The following is a 17,526-nucleotide window of genomic DNA, read 5'->3' on the forward strand; positions in this document are numbered from 1 at the left end:
GAGTGTGTATCACCTCAATTAAACTATGCGCTAAGTGTCTGACAACAGCTAATATTCCTCTTCCACCAGCAAACCCAATCGATGTTCTGGCATTCGTCACCCTGCTGAAAAAGCAATCATCCCGTTGTCTCGCTCCGGTTAGACGGGGAAATGGAGAGACTCTCATCTGGCTTCTGCGCCCGCTCATTGGAATGCACCAGCGCTTATTCTCACAAAGACACACACACGTGGGTGGCATGTGACACACACACATACTGTATTTACACACTTTCTTCATTCTACTCACTTGCAGCATTGATGACATGTTGAGAGAGACTAGATGTACCACGAAAATGGCAGCAACACATGTAAGGCTTGTGACAATAACATGTCCAGCGATGAGTCACACTCTGTTCCGCTCGGAACAGGTTGTGTTCCACTTGGAACAGAGTGTGACACCACACACACACACACACACACACACATTTGCACACTTTTGTCAAGTCAACCCACCTCTCTGTCAAGTAACTTGTCGGCGATGACAGTGACTATGTCGCCTCTTTCTGCATCGATGAAGAACATGTTCGGGGACGGCTTGTCCGGCGACTGCCTAACGATACTGTAGCGCAGTGCTGCGTTATCTGTACCGGGGTCGTCCGCGTCGAGTGCCGTCATTGTCATCACCGTGGTACCTGGAGGAGACAGTGACAGACAAGGTTGAGTACGAGCTCGAACATTTTTATTTGACATTTGTGAGAGAGGGAGCTAAACACATGTGTGAATACGGTATTTTAGAAGGCTGAAACACCCTTTTTTAAGATACAGCAGGAATTTCTTTTGGATTCTGTAGATTGATGAGCATTTTTAATTGCGTAACCAAAACACAATGTAAAAAGCTCCTGAAATATGTTAGTTCTCTCAAACAGACTCTTTCAAAAGGTACGCACATTTTGACATTTTTTATTTCAAAAGCTTTACGTTCCTAAACTTTGTAGATGCACGTTTTAAGCTTGAAAAGAAATTCAGGAATTACTGGAACACATGTTCATGCTAAGACAGTTTCGCCAAGACAAAAACAGTACGACAGGTTTGTTCTCTAAATTATATTTACAAATGTGTATTATGATATGCATTGTGTTTGGGGATCCAAACTGAGGGCAATCATAGCAGCTGATGTTTGAAAAGAGCAATTTGAAACTACTGATAGCCGCTTAAAAAGTTAGCCTCTCCCAATCATGTGTTTTCTCTCCGGTGTCAGCTCGAACAGCACGGCGCATTTGATTTGGTAATGGGAACAAAAATGGAAATCTCGCCCGCTGCAGCTGAGCTGAAATAGGAGGCAATCCTTGACACACCCTCAACCCTCAATCTCTCCTTCCTGTCAGCGACGAGACTCTCACACAGATTCAGCGGGACTCACTCAATCCACACATACAGAAATGAGCACAGGCAAACGCACGGATATGTGCCTCACACACACACACATTAAGTTGTGTCACTTCTGAGTGGTGTTTTTCCATTTCTCCATTGCGGGCAGAAGTGTCTATAAACTGCATCTCCATCCAGTGCTTCATGTTATTGCTGTCACCAGCTTTCAGTCAGACACCTCTGGTTAAAACTTCACCGGATGAATACCTCCTCCATTTGTTTAAGCTTTAAGTTTCACTCGCTTTCAGAGAGATACGTGACTGCATTCTGATGAGACGGTGTGCTTCCGATACAGATGGATACTTCTGAAATGTAGAACTGATTAACGTGTGTGTGTGTGTGTGTGTGTGTGTGTGTGTGTATGTGTGTGAAAAGTGATTTATTAAAAAAGGTGGGTTGAGGTTTTTTTTATACTATACACAGTAACAAAGTATAGACAGTAGATTCGGTCATAATTCAGAAATAACACAACTAATCAATGTTTATGAATCTGCTTTCAGTTTTTTTTTCTTTTTATCAATAGTCTAGCAGCCATTTAGCTTATGAAAGTCTTGCCTGTGTTACCTTACAGAAAGATGTTTATTTTGTGAAATAATTAAGCCCACTGCAGTTTTATCTGTTTTCTGACAACAAACCCCCTTGTGATTTCTTACTTGACCCACATACTTACCGAAACATTCTCCTAAGCACCAAATAACAGCAGTGCGTTGCATGGCTCATAAACATCAATCTCTTTTCATGCTTCTCCTTAATACCCGATGTTACTTTGCCACAGTGCATTAGCCCAACTATTCAAATAAGACACAAAAAGGTCTACCGCAAAATATGCAAAGTCTACATTAAATAATAATGGCTTAGTTCCAAACGTCTTTAGTCCAGTTGAAGGTAATGAGGGGCAGAGAGGTGTGGGTTTTATCCCCTTGGCATTTGCACTTCAAGGTGAAACCGCTAATGGTTAAGTAAACCAGTAATCCTTCCTCTGCAGAATAATTACACAGTCCCATCTCCTCCATTACCTGTATTCTGTTCCACTTCACACCTTGAAGCCACACTGTCAGAGATGACTCAGTGAGCCTGCCAACAAACACACACCGGTTTTGCACACGGACACACCGACCGGCAGCAAATTAGTGTTAAGAAATGATGACTAAATTGGTTATCTTGAACAGATCTCAATGAATTATGATCTCATTCTGGCTGGTTAAGGTCTCTCGAATGCAACGCAATCATATAACATGTTTTATGTGATGTCGGAGTGGCCCTCTCAATCCTCACTGTCTTCATCAGATACCATAATTCCACTCACAAATGAGTATCATGTAACCAATAAGCAGTGGGTCGGTCCAGAATACAACACAGCATCACTCAGCTTACATGATAAACATCTAGCATGCTGTAATGGGACAATGGGGCCGATTATAACTAACAATGATGTCTGTTGTGTTTAATCATAACATGACATTGTGTATGTTGCCTCAGCGAGGACTCATTGCCCTGTCCTATCAGCTTCAGCCTCTGGCGGGAGGCAAGGCCCAATCAATCTTAACTGCATTGGATGGTTATATGGTGGGATGGAGGTGAATGCGCAGGACTGCCATTACCTCGCTATCACTTGGACCAATCTGCCGTGCTGCTGGATGACACCAGCTCAGACTAGACGAGGAGAAAAGTGATACAATCAAGATTGAGACGGCAGAGAGAGAGTCTGCAAGCACACTGTCTGTCAAGTGAAATGCGTTGAACATGTGCGGTGCTCAATCAACAAGAAGAGAAAGAGTGAGAAACGGAGAGCTGGACTGTGAGGTAAAACATCACCGATTCACACAGAAAACGAGAGCGCACACAGATACACATGTCGTGGATTGATTTCATCACTGGGGCTGGTGGGACACAACGCTGTTGCCTACAGCTAACTCCTATATCTTTCTCAAACACCAAGGGAAATCAGTAGGGGGGTGGGGGGGGGGGCTGCAGATCTGTGGGTGCCACCAGGGAACTGACACAGTGTGAAGAGCCACGATGAAGCAAGAGAGCGCAGACTTTTTTTTAAAAGGGTAAATGTGATGCTAGGATGTGTTTGAGCCTATGTGTGTGTCTATGTGACAGAGATCCACATGAGTGTGAGTGATTGTAATTTTATTTTAAATTATTCAAAATGTACGATGGATGTTTCAAAAGCTGAAATGGGATTTCTATTAATCAGACTCAAATGACTGAGGAGTAAGAGCTGACCCACTCTATTCTCAGGTGTGAATGAGATCAAAGGGAGATCAAAGATGAATCATCTCATCCAATACCAATACTGTTGAGATTGTACATGACTATGAATTACACGCACATAAGTAGCAGAAAGCAGTGCTTGATAGAGACAAACAGAAAGTTGAAATCTGCAAAAGTAGTAGAAAATGCCAACACTAAACATTTGGTTAACCTACGTTGATTTCTTAGTACTTTTTTTTGGCCCTAATTATTGACATTATATCTGTCCATATTTACTATGTAGTCAAGCTGAGGTTCTGAGTAATGAAATTACATATTTGGGGCAGATCATACCCATAAGTGTCGCTTTTTCAAAATGCCCCATGGCAAAGCGAGTCCGGCAAAGCAGCTGATGAGCTTGTTGAGCGGGGGTTGCCTTTGCAACTGGGTGCTCAAATGTAAATAACGATGAAAAAAATTTACTCAATGCAGACATCGTGCTCTTGGGGTTGCTCTGCTGTTAAAAGAGTTAAAGGAAAACGCTAATTACATTCGCCATTCCTACAACATCTACCGGCATCAAAAGAAGAAGTGGCCGCCTCGGTCAAGTGTGACATTGACGAGTTGAGAATATTTTTGCTTTAATGCGCGTCCAAAAATAGCCCAAAAAATATGCGGCACATGGCGCAAGAGCTTAGCGCACACCAGGCTTGCGGTACCATAGTGGTACCACAGTTGTAAGGAGGTTTGCTTGTGTTGCCAGCACTGTCAATAAACTCTGATCAAACCACACTCGAATGGTCCTATTCAAACTTGTTAGCTGCTGAATGATTATTAATGATAAATAAGTATATATTTTGACTTTTACTTTGATTGTTGTTTATTTAGTAAATAATCCTTAATATTATAGAGAAACACTTTCTAAAAACAAGTGTCCATTGGCTTTAAAATATGAGTACAAGTTATTTTACTGGAGCACTCAGTTCCACAACACATTCAGACTAGCAATGCAACTGTTTTATTTTACTCATGGTTCAAACTTGCTTCTCCCCTCAGCGGCAGTCTACTTGTATTTCTAAAGGGCAGAGTAGTAACACCATTCAAAAACTTACACCTGATGCAGTGGCTCCCAACATTGGGGTCACAATACCAGATGGTTGCATGATGAATCTTAGCGGTTTTGAGATGATTAACACTGTAGAAAATAGTAAATATAAAGATAATTCTGCTAAAGAACTGATATTACTTTTCCTGACTTTTCTCTAATATTACCTTTTTGTTCAGTATTTTTACCTCTTCAAGTCTCTGAAACTGTTAAAAGGAAGCAATTAACTCTCACAACTGACATTTTGACATGTCGCAGTTCAAAAAGCACAGGTGTAAATAAGAAAAAATATTTTTTGCATGTGGTTATAAGTTTCAGAAACAATAAATGACTAATGAGTATTTTTATTTCATCCTTGCCGCCAGCAATAGACTACTCTGCAGGGAGGAGAGCGGGTGGCTGATCCAGGAGATGAGCCTTTAGTTAGCGGTTAGCAGTAGCAACTAGCATTCAGCCAGTGCAAATCACAGCGCCGGGAGTTGCTGGCCAGCAGCAGAACTGGGTCTATTACGGCTGCAACAGAAAGTTTGCTGATCCTGCGGGAAATCAGGGCAGTTCCCCCTGGGATCGAACACCCGTCGCTGGGGTTTGCAATTGCTGAATTTGTGTTAATACAGCTCCTCTCATTGACGGTCCGTCTCCTGAGGCTGTCTCCGCACTGAAATAGGAAACATATACCTGCAATTTTGGATTTAATTCGGTTAAGAAACTACCAAAACGTTCCTGGACCGTACAGCAGTACAGTTAGTGGCACAGTAAACACAAAATAAGCATCACAAAAAGAAATAGCAGGGTTATTTTTTACCTGCTCTCCAAGTTTAGCCAGTTTGGTTGAATTTTGCGTATTCTTGCCTGTTAGTTGGCAATTTTTAGTTTTAACCAATGACTGTGAATTTAAATTGTATGGACCCAGTAGTAGAGGTGAAATGCTGACCAATACATCTAGCTAAGCCAGATTTTACACATTGCAACTTTAACATAAACAGGGACATATATTTTCAGAAAAGAGAGTATCTAAATGATGTTTGCTTGGACAACATAAGAAGCTTCAATGCACTTTTCATCACAATGCATTGTTGATGAAACAACTATTCAAGCGAAAAGTGGCTTCTGAGATTTTCATTCTTTGCCTATCCATCTTTTTCCACTCACGTCTAAAATGAGTCTCCTCTCCTCAACTCTTGATACACGCAGTCCTGTCTTTGAAGTAGTAAGGTGTGTATTGGTGATGCAGCACCGGGTTGTCTGTGTGACTGAATGCTGCGTTGTACTCGACCTATCTGCGCTGTTTGCCTGCCTATTTTTACCACTACACCACTCTTGAGTGTTTTGAAATCCAATTGTCTGTTTTCCTCTCTGTCTTTTGTTAAACTTGTCATTTCAAAGAGATAATTCTAAAGACCTGATTTTCTCTTGATCAAATCACGTCCTGCTTGCACTGGCAAATGGCTGTCGTATATAATCTGCAATAGCGCAATACACATTTTTGGGAATTTTAAACTTACTTTAAATTGTTTACCTTTTACTTGTATGCAGGGTTACACCAAACTACATAGTGAATGTGTGATGGTCTGGTATATTGGTACGTAGGCCTGCTCCATACTTCTCCAGCCCGTTAAACTGTTTTGTATTCCCATCATCTCATAGGCGCTGTCAGCATATCCATAGCTATTTGCCAAATTATTCATTCCAGTGGACTGAACCTCCTCGCCTGCTCACCTTCCTGGTTGCTATCACTCCCAAACGGTGCCATCTGCACTATCCTACATGACTGTACCAAAAGCATCTCCAGAGGGTTTTCCTGTCGATGCTGTACACCTAGTAAACTCTGTGGCTCATTCTCAAGACCCAAAGGGAAGATATGTCTATATGAAAAAAGGAATAGGAAAATAAAAAATAAAACTGTATTCATCTGCCGGTAAACTGCACATACAACAATTTGGTATATGTTCTCCCAAGTAAACTAAGTGTACAAAGATTATATATGGGCATTAAATGACTTCATGTTATAACTAGATAGAAGATAATAACAAAATTGTCTCTGGCAGGTTTTTTTTAATATTCTGAAATATATAAATACCATCTACCAAAAACTTCTACAGAAGTGCCTTTCCTGAAAATTGTTTAATGCAAACACAACTGCTCAGATAAAATTATTCCTTTAGGTCAAAATGTCATTCTTTGCCAACCTCTAACCCAAGAACATTATTACAGTGCATTCTTCTTCATTTCCAGCACAGCATGTACATCTTTTCATATTGTGCCCGGATCGATCTGCAACTTGATTCTTTTGTTATATTTCTTGTTTGCAGCACAAATTCAAATCTATATTTACAGCTCCGGGGTGAAGCAACCGTTGTTTTGAATACAGTTTCACCATTCAGCTAGTTGTAAAACTTCTCCAAATAAATTAATTTAGATGCTACACGATAGCGGCTGAAGCTGTGAATGTGGAGAACTGTTGTCGAGCTCTGCAGCATGGAAACTAAATTTGAGATAATGAGCATTGAGCTGACACTGATGTGACTGGAGAGAAAAACAGCCCAGCTCCCTCTTCTGCCCCCTCCACAATGAAGTTTCCCCATTCTATCTCCTCAGCCCCTGTCAGCTCAGGTCATAGCTGGACCAGTGGCAAAAGCTACATAATAAACAATTCATGCTCGATACAGCACAATGTAATCCACAAAGGAATAAGAATAAAGTACAGGCAGTCAGCATCTTATAAAAAAACAGTGTATGGATGGAAGGGTTACATAATACTGTATATCTACGACAATCCTGGTGCCATATAATGAATAGATACAAAACATAAGTTTGTGCTAGTGGTTGTACTGATGCACAGTTTACAAACACAGATTGACAGAGGGATGGTTATTGTTTTCCTCACAGCATACCAATGACACATTTGCTCATGAGAATATAAATAACTGGCTAATGAGAAAATAAATAACGCAAAAGCTAATGAACAGAAGAACCTGGGAAACAACTCTTCCATCTAAGCAATAACAATCACAGCTGGCTAATGAAATCACATCTTAACTTGATAATTGAAAAAATAATTGAATTATATAGTCATTGGAGAGGGGGAAAAAAAGAGTTGGGTATGGAGCGTTCATAAGAAAATAGTCAGAATAAATAAACATTTACATTCCAGGTGTGTATTCATGTATTTTAATATGCACCCGCTTCTAATGTTCATATGAAGTCACTGGGCCAAACATGGGACAAGGCATTTATGCAAATGAAAGGTCAAAAAGCAATTATTTTCAGTTCAACCTGGTTAAACTAACAGTAGACCTCTACATATGTCAGTTTCTCATCAGAATACATTATGATTTACCACAATGGACCACTTCAAATGGATCAAATCAAGAGTGCTTAACACCAAGTTGAAGTGACTTCCTAACAATGGCTCCAACTCCTTCTCTTCTGTCTAAAGTTTTCAAACATATGTGGTCTACACTCTAAAGTAGAAGAAAGGATTTAAGTACATGATATAAAATCATTATAATTCACATTACTTTGTACCTCTTGGCTTCTTAATCAATTCAATCATCAGTAATTTCATTCTGATTTGGTTGGATCTCTCTTGGAACACTTTCATGATTATTGAACATTTATTAAGACATGTTGAAACAAGTACAAACATGTACCGCTGGGAAAATCTGTGAACAGAAAATTGAACTTGTCACATCAGCCACTGTTTCAGAAAATGCAACGGCAACACCTGTTGGTTTAATTTAAACAAAATGTACAAAATAGCATATGCTCTCATTCACACCTCCTTCGTCCAGTTGTAGTTCACAGTGTCAATATAGTTGGTTTTGCCAATGATTACTGATACAAACGCTGAACAAATTTAAAAGTCCAGTAAATTATTTCCAGTGTTTGCTGTTGGTAAGTAACTCGTAGATACGAAAGCCACACATTTGCATTTTCTGCAGAATTTCCCCTTGTCTCAGATAATTTCATTTGTACTGAGTTTTTAATAATTTGTTCATCATTTATTAGGCTATTTATTATTTTAGCCAGGTAAGCACTATGAACAAGACAATGCTTTTTTCAATTTAGTGCCAATCATACCCCTGAGCGACAGGTGAGGAAAACTGTGCAGACACAAAAACACAGAAGAACATGCAAACCCCAATAACAGAGCCATCATGCTGTTTTAAATCATAAAAAATATTAAATATTTTAATACACCATTCAGAACCACAACATAAGATGTTATGTTTGTCTGTGTTCATGTTCATGTCTTAAGCACCAACACCATGTGTGCAACAGCAAAAACTACACAACTATTTCACTAGAGATTGAAATAAGGGTTTTTCCCTTCATAGCTAACTCTCCTGTATTTGCATATCTCTGCATGGCCCCACCTCTTCCACTGGCATAATGAACGCTACATGTCCCATTGTGGAGCCAAATGTCAGGCGCTGAGGTTGGCCGACAGTCCACGGAGCATAATGACCGGCTGAACCACCTCCTCTCATGACCCCGAGATGAGCCCAGAGGATGGGAGAGGAAAGTAAAAATAAAAACTAGATGTGAGAAGAAAACAGACCATTTCTATGCTAAATTCTTAAGGCAAGAATATAGCATAGAAATGGTGAGGCAGAAGAGGCAGCCATATCTCCATAAAATTAAGTTCCCATAAAACTACTGCATTATGAACGACATTTAGAGGGAAAATTATTTTGCTGTGGATTACGCTCCCATGTGATCCAAGTACTTTTGTTACCTAAACATAACCGAGTAGCAGTTTCGTCGCATAAGCCTAACCAAGTAGGTTTGTTGTTTTTTTTTTTTTTTTGTGACCATGAAGTTTATTACTTAACACAATTAAGTAGTTCCATAGCTGCGTCTGTCTTTTTTTTTTGTAAACCACGTGTTTGAGGTCTTAAAACTGCAACCTTCCGCTCTGGTAAAACTTATGTTTCTCTCCAAATGTAATTCAGAGTACAGTTAAGTTGTATGTGAATGTACATTTGTAGTAGACAGGGTTGGAAGGGGAGAAGAGTTCAAGCACCTAAGTAGGTTTGTAGAGAGATGTATAAAGAGAAGCAAAGGTTGTTAGAAGAAAGTGTGTAGGGTAATATGGAGGCTCAAGAAACAATCTCCCTCTCATCTCAAAGAAAAGATGCAGAGGGGAAGCGTGTGGTTGAAGGTTAATGAAATGTGATATTTTGAGAATGTACCGAAGCTGTTGACTCAGCTGTGCACGGCACACAGTTGCAACAGTAATCAGCAAACTCAATAACAACCTAGGGTGTATTGATTAAGGGAAAACTTCAGCAGCCACACCACATGATGCCATCATTAAAGTATATCTAATTACCCTGTGGCTGTGATGCCACCAGACATGTCCAAACGGTTCACACTTTCAATGTTGTGCCAAAGCAAAAAAACTAGTCATTAATCTCAGGGGGTGGGCAGGGAAGTGACAGAATATTGCGATCGTTTTCTTAAGCTTAATTAATCATCTTGGTGTGGTCACAATTAGACATCAGATCATGTCTGATTGTTCTCACGCTTATCTGGCTGAAGCTTCCTTAGAGGAATGCTTGATGGATCCACAAAGACGATCTCCACAGAGACCGACAGAGACTCTGGAGGAGCAGAAAAACTCTCCACTTGAACTGATATCATCTTTATTGCCAGGAGGTGGGTGGATAGTAAGAGCTGGAAATAGAGTGGGCGGTCATATCAAAGAGTTGAAATTATTTACTATTCATTTGCAGTAATTTTCCACTCATTTTCTCTTCTCTATAACTGTGATCCAACATGCACTGGCCAAGACATTTGCAGTTGCTTAGCTGTCAGAATACAAGTATTTGTTGTGCCCTATCTACCTCTGTCTGCCTTCCTCGCCGTTTCACGCTTGGCTTTGAGGGTTAGTTTGTGAGCCAAGGTTTAATCGTAAGGGGAGACTTTCATCTTAACTAGATTTTGGAATATGGACTGAAGGCTCAAGGCAACTCATTAAAATGCAAGACCCAGGGGAGCCATTTGAGAGAAAGATCGCAACCTCTCACACAGGATTTTTATGCAGGAAGTACGCCAACTATTAAGAGACAGATTACACAAAAGAGCCAGACAATGCATGATTTCATGGAGTTTAGCAACATTCAATCAGGTATATTATTTCATACAAAGCCATACATTTCCTTTGGTAATTTATCAGCTTAACATCTAAATAGCCACTTGGTCCTGGTTAATACAATGCAATTAATTGGACCAATCGTCTGATAGTATTCTTTTTATTGAACCAAATACGTATATACGGGTGGAAAATTAAAAGAAAAAACCTGAATGAATAAATGAAGAAACATTTCTATACTATTTGTTTCTATACAGGGCATGATTGGTCACTGAATGGTTTGATGAGTACGGAAATACTCAAATATCAAAGGACCAAAACACAGGTGTAAGATTTTGTAGGGACATTTAAGACCTTGTTCCCCACCACCATCATGAACTCACCATTAGGCAACATCAAGAATGCAGTTAATCTCTCCAGTAAGACTTTGTCAAGGAGCACTGCAGTTGTCCTGGAGGCAAAGCCACTAAATGCTGTTTTTTCCTTCAACTTGTCAGCCATCTATACAGTACCCATTGTTCAATACTGCCAACTACTGAGATTAATGCCAGCATGTTGTAATGAACATGTATTTAACAGGTTTTAAATTCCTAGAAATTAATGATTGGAAGAAGTTTGTTAAAAGGTGCTGATTATGGGGAAGTTCGTTTTCCTTTCCCAGTTAACTTTTAACGTAATGAGTTCACAACTCTGTACCCTCTGTTAGCCTGCTAGTCAGATTGGGCAACACGCTTTTCATAACTTTCAATGATATTAAGTTGTCTGATTCAAACAAAATACAGACAAAGAAGAAGTATATTTTACGGCATTCACTTGAAATAGTTATTGTATTTATATTCATATTAATTAATAAGGCAACCTGAGGAGACCCATGCAGTTTAAGTTTTCCTTTGAAGATTTGAATGTGGAGGCTTGGCTCAATAAACAAACCGCCTGCTGCACATCGCTGTACTTATACCCAGCATGGCAATGTCTAAAACAGACAGCATGCATTCAAATTAAGGGGTGAGAATGAAAACCTCTCAAAAACATTAAATAAGGTAATGGTTTAAGACTAAAAATAATGCATCGAAAATAGATAAAAAAGTTTGTTTGAAATAGGTGGATTAAAGACAACCCACCTCTTTAGTTAGTGTTCAATAATAGGGTTATATTTTAGGTTAGAGTTAGGATTTGGACAATTTGATTAGGAATTCAAAAAAGGGTAAATTTAAGTTGTATGCAATGTTAGTATGAGGTGTCTACTGTCTGGACAGTTTTTGGGAATTGAAGTTACACTTGAACTGATCCTGGACAGATTGATTTGTCACATCACTTTCGCTAATTCAAAGCAATTTTAGGAAAAAAGAAAAAAGAGAAAGTACTGTAGCTTCTACATTTTTTTCAGAGTGGCTACTGTGAACAGTATGTATATAAGACAGGGCTAGCAATGAGTGACTGATGATATCCCTGACAAGCACAGTCATGCAAATTTGCATTGTAAGCGTGTGTGCAGGTTTAAGAACAGGTGTTAGTGTGATTGAGCGCTGAGCCGTGAGTGCAGCAGCCACTGGTCTGCAGCGATGAGAGGACACTGCTGGCTCACAGCTTTCAGGGGACTGTAAGTGCAGCGAGAAGGAACATCTTCAGTACAGCTCGTCCTTCCCATAGAGACACATCTGTGTCAAATCCATATGCTTAGATCCACATACACCTTCACACTTCCAGACAGGCATGGAGAAACACAGATATAAAAATATACAATATGCAGTCCCGATATGGGTCACAGAAAAGCATCAATGTGGAGCTGCCAAATTTTACTTTTTATTTGCCCCTTGTACTGCCTTGCTTCCCATAACATCAAACAGATATAATACAGTTACGTTATGATGTTGAACAGGAAGATATAGCTGTAGATAAATTAAATACTCATGTCATTGCACATATCCCCTGGAAGTGTAGGATTAACAATAATGTTCCATGCAGTCTGTCTCTGGGGGTGATAACCCTCTATATAATTCTCAAAATGGCCCTGTAACTCAGCTGGGAATGTGTGATTCACCAATCCATAATCTCTTAGCTCCTCCACCATTGAGGTTCCAGCTAATGACTCCACTCACTAAATCAAGACAAAAGATACTTCCCTTTTAAAAGGACACTTCAATTAATTACCCCCGGAAAATCCCTCTAATTCTGTAATTCTGTACCAGGGGCTCAGTGAATAAAACTGAAAACCTATTAGTGGGCATTCATCTGATCGCACCCAGGAAAAATAGGCAATCAGTAAGGAGCAGCTAGCTACTGTACAGCAGAGCAGAGGGACGGGGAGGAGAGGACGCGGGGCCTGGATTGAGTCTTATAGCACGTATAAAGCTACTGTGGAGGTACAAGAGCCTTCTTGTTTGTTACATTAGAAGTTGCATCATTCTTTAGACTTCAATTTGCAGTGGAATCCCTTTGACGTGCACTGACCATTAGCAAACAAAATGTTGATTTTGTGTTAATACTAGAGAAATTGTCCGCCTGAATGATCTGAGTTTCTTTTCATACTCAGCTTTACTTGGTTTAAGATTGAAAGTGACTGCAGTAAAATGTACACCACATTGTCTATTTATTGAGCAAACTGTCCATTTATTTACAATATTACCTGCAAGTTCTATCAGTACAATCAGGTCCAATAGAAAAGTGGAATAAGCATGTATCTTATTGATTTCCACCCAAAATGCACTCCTTTCTAGGAGCAACAATGTCTGATAAGGTGGTAGAGTTGTGCTGAGATAGTAATATACATATAACTCAGCAACTAATATGTATCTCAATGAAAACTCAACTGAATACCATTGCCCCTCAGAGATCTTAGCATTTATTAAAACTAATACATTTTACTAAAGCTTTCCACAGCCAGCAAGTATTCATTAAAAGAGCACCAATGTACAAGGTCCAATATGCACAACGAAACAAAGCTGCGACTAAACCTTTATAGTACACTGACAAAACCCAAGTAAAATGATCAGCCTATTTTAATTATCAGTATACTTTTAAAGGACAGACACACGATGGATGACTTGGTGAGAGTAGGACAAAGTCATGAATTAAGTGGCTGTTAGAGCAATATTTTGTTCAGCCATTGTTCTTGATTTATACGCCGTAGCAACACAATCAGTGACATCAAAACAATCACCACTTGATGAAGCACTTTGGTTGGAGTACATTACTCAGATTCAGACTCTCTTTGGTGCTCTGCGTGTCCTTGGATCTATTTGTCGGCTTCATTCTTTTGAGCACTTACAAGAGCAGTTGCAGTTGCAGGCTAAAAGTAACAGATTGCTAGTGCCCCACTGCTATTTGTTTGTCCTTGACTTGGAGGGTTATGATCATGACAATTCGCAGCGTTCAGTGCTGCTAGAGTACAGGATGTTGGAGGACAGCACTCTGACAGTGACTGGAGGATGATATACAGATATACACAGAAAATGCCTTTTAGACTCTTGTGTAAAAGAGTGAGCATGCTTTGAACAAACTGAAACAAAAGCTAGGGGGGACTAAATGTGTGATCAGAAAACAATCATATGTTGTTTTGTTTAATCTGGTGTACGTGTTGGAGCTCTACCTAACTGTCTGACTTGGCGTCTGGCTATGTGTAAAGGCCATACTAGCTATGTTTGACCGGTGGCATCAAGTACTGTAGTTGATGGCAATATTGCATTATCTTAGCGACAGAACACAAGTTGGCCAGTTAGAAACAATGCTGTTATTAGTATTAGCTATATTTTATACTGTCCATAGACTGTGTTACAGAGTTCAATTGAGATGGTGTATGGTTTACCCAACAATAGGCTAATAGGGTTTTACCATTGGGTTTTGATTATTGGAGAAAATAAGCTGTGTGGCAAACACAAGTTTATGATACTTACACGTTTTGTTCAGAATGCTAATCTTAACAAATGACCACTCTTGTGATTTTTGAAGCAACTGAAATGAACTGAACTGAATGCAACCGCCAGAGGTAAAAAGCTGATGATAGGCTATAAGCGAACATCACCACAGTCATATGACTTCAACTCTCTCTAAAAAGCCTTTCCCCTGATTGTGACATCAAGCGTAAATCTGCAAGTTGGAAAGTTTGAGTTGGATAGTTTGAGTTGGATAGTTTGAGTTGGATAGTTTGCAAGAGTGTCAGTATGAACACAACAAGGCTGTAAAGGCAGACCAGTGATTAGAAAAATGACCGTGTCTGGTGAGATGATGTTAAGTGTCCTTGCAACCTCTGTAGTACATTATTTGTGTCATAGAACAAAACATTGAAATCTTGTTAGCTTGTCTTAATCATAGACTTTATGCCTGCCCAAAACTAACCAAATCCTACTAGATAACTTTTTTCTTTTAAATCCATTGACTTCAAGACGAGAGAACCAGAAGTGCGGACATGCTAAGTCATTTCCTGGTTTTAGGACTCATTCTGCCGGCTTCCTATAAAGAGACAGCTGATTGATCAGTTTTAGTTTGCTTTATGCTAATGTCTTAGGCAAATAACTCTCTATTACACATAGGGCACATTAGCAAAAGCTAAGATTAAAACTATTGAGATATGGCGGACATTTGACAGAACTTCATTCCAAAGCAAATTCATTTTACATAACACTACACTTAATAAAGCATGGCTATTGAGAAAAACACTAGAGAGACAGAGTGGAACAGAGATGAATTCAAAATAACTACGAGAAATGTAGAGACATGGAAGGAGAAAAACAATTGCATTTAACCAAAGGGGTTACAAGGTTCAATTCAATTTTTATAAGCTTTTTGTCTTTTTGGGATATTGTTGTGAAAAGAGATGTTCAAAAAGATGACCAGAGGGCTTGAATCGCGGCAGATATCTTCCAGACTGACCTTTAACTTGTCAAAGATGTACCATATTGCTCTGATGGATGCTCTGATTTCTTCAAATGGAGGTATTGCTCACAGCTATAGAGTGATGTATGATGGGCAATGCTTTATTTATCCCTGTGCGTCACAAAAGAACAACAAAATGAAAAAGGAGTCTTTGAAGTGAAAGGGACATGGTTGAATTAATTTCCATTTAAAACAATTTATTTTGTATTCCATCAACAATCAAAGACAAGGAATAGAGGTCTATTACCATCAAACACTGACTAACAATACCTTGTGTCCATGCAGAGAAGAATAGTAAGCATCTGTTTGAAAGTGGAACATGGTATTATGATCAAATGTAGGACCTATAAGAATATAGTGTACATATTCTTCAAGATTAAATACATATTCTGATTTGACAGTAAAACTAGTAAAACCAGTTTTATTTATTCCATATCACAGATTTGCCTTAATGGGTTTACAGCATAATGTGATGTGACCTGGTTGCTCATGCCGCTGAGAATGAACATTCAACACACAAGCTTTTTTTATGCCATATTTCTCAATCCAAGTATATCTGCACAGTAAAAAAAAAAATGTGGCAAACTGAATTAAAAGTGTGGGTGGTGAAAATATTTAACTATCTAGCAAGCCAAAGACACCAATATATTTTTCTCAGGAGCTGGACGATCAAACCAGAGCCAGAGGGCAAGTGAATATCAGACTTACAAGTCAACCTATGATACAAAGCAGGGCTCCACAGAGAAGTCTGTGTTGCTGTGTTTTTGCTGCAGGCAGTTTATTAACACGTTAGCCTGGAGAACTTGACCTGGTATAGTACATCCAGCCCAGTATCCCTCGGAATTACACAGGAAATTCCACTTTCACAATTTTTAATGATTCCGATTTTTGTATTTAATGGAATAACAATGAAGCATGGATTGAAAGTTTGTTGAATTATTAAAATAATAAGCCAGCAAGTAATGCTGGCTAGTAACCAGCAGTTTTCGATCCACACTGTGTTGGATATCGATGTAAAACTAATATTTTAAGAATGAATAATCGCCCAATCTACCTACTGTCGTGTTGCCCAACGGCTCTGCTTTTATTGTCGGCGATCACGCTCAGTAATTGCGGCAACACACAAAATCTATATAGTCTTTAATCTAGCAACACATAACGTAAAGGTGTTGAGGTACGTGTAGTGTACTGTGGCCAACTGTCCAAATTTAAAACAGGACACTAGAGTTCAGATCCTTTCAAGTCAATTTATAACTTTATGTCAGAAGATATTCAGGTTTTTTTCCTGCACATATTTTCTTCTTGTTAATTTGCCTCTTTAATCTCAAAGAATATCCAAATTGTCTTTTTTTTTTGAAAATCCAACTTTAATCTTGGAAATTCTGCTTATTTTCTCTGACTATTAGCCCCTTCCCCTGGCTCCATAATAGATATATATTTTTTTGTATCTACAATGGCACTAATATGTCGTTGAAGATATCCGGTACTGTTGGCAATAAAGGCTACAGCATTATCCTTCCACACTTGAGCCATGCGAACAGCAAAACACTGCTGAGTAGATTTTGCAGCAGAGGCAAGAAACAACTGCCGCCTGGAGTTAAATAGCAGCACTGTGGGAGAGTCATGGGGATGGTCAGACGGGCTGGAGAGGCTCAGGCTGACAGTGACGGGTGATGGATGCTGCACCGCCACAAAGCCCACAGAGAGTGAGCGCGTATTTGTTGCAACAAATGGGATTGTGCACATTTTCTGTAATCCATGACTGGAACCAAGAAACAGGGGTCATTGTGTATTACTGGACTAACATTTTTTTTTTATCACAGTGGGGTCTTAGACACTGTCC

The 17,526-nt window shown here is 39.4% G+C and overlaps 1 protein-coding gene across 1 annotated transcript in view; it reads right to left on the minus strand.

The window, feature by feature from the left end:
* The window catches only part of cdh13 (cadherin 13, H-cadherin (heart)), a 241,191-nt gene that overhangs the window by 125,541 nt on the left and 98,124 nt on the right, over window positions 1-17,526 (minus strand). Inside the window, exon 9 of the mRNA XM_054619535.1 lies at window positions 493-671. Coding sequence (XP_054475510.1) covers window positions 493-671 — 179 coding nt within the window. The remainder of the gene's footprint in view (window positions 1-492; window positions 672-17,526) is intronic.

Source organism: Anoplopoma fimbria, chromosome 19, assembly GCF_027596085.1.
Source record: "Anoplopoma fimbria isolate UVic2021 breed Golden Eagle Sablefish chromosome 19, Afim_UVic_2022, whole genome shotgun sequence".
Classification (NCBI taxonomy): Eukaryota; Metazoa; Chordata; class Actinopteri; order Perciformes; family Anoplopomatidae; genus Anoplopoma; species Anoplopoma fimbria.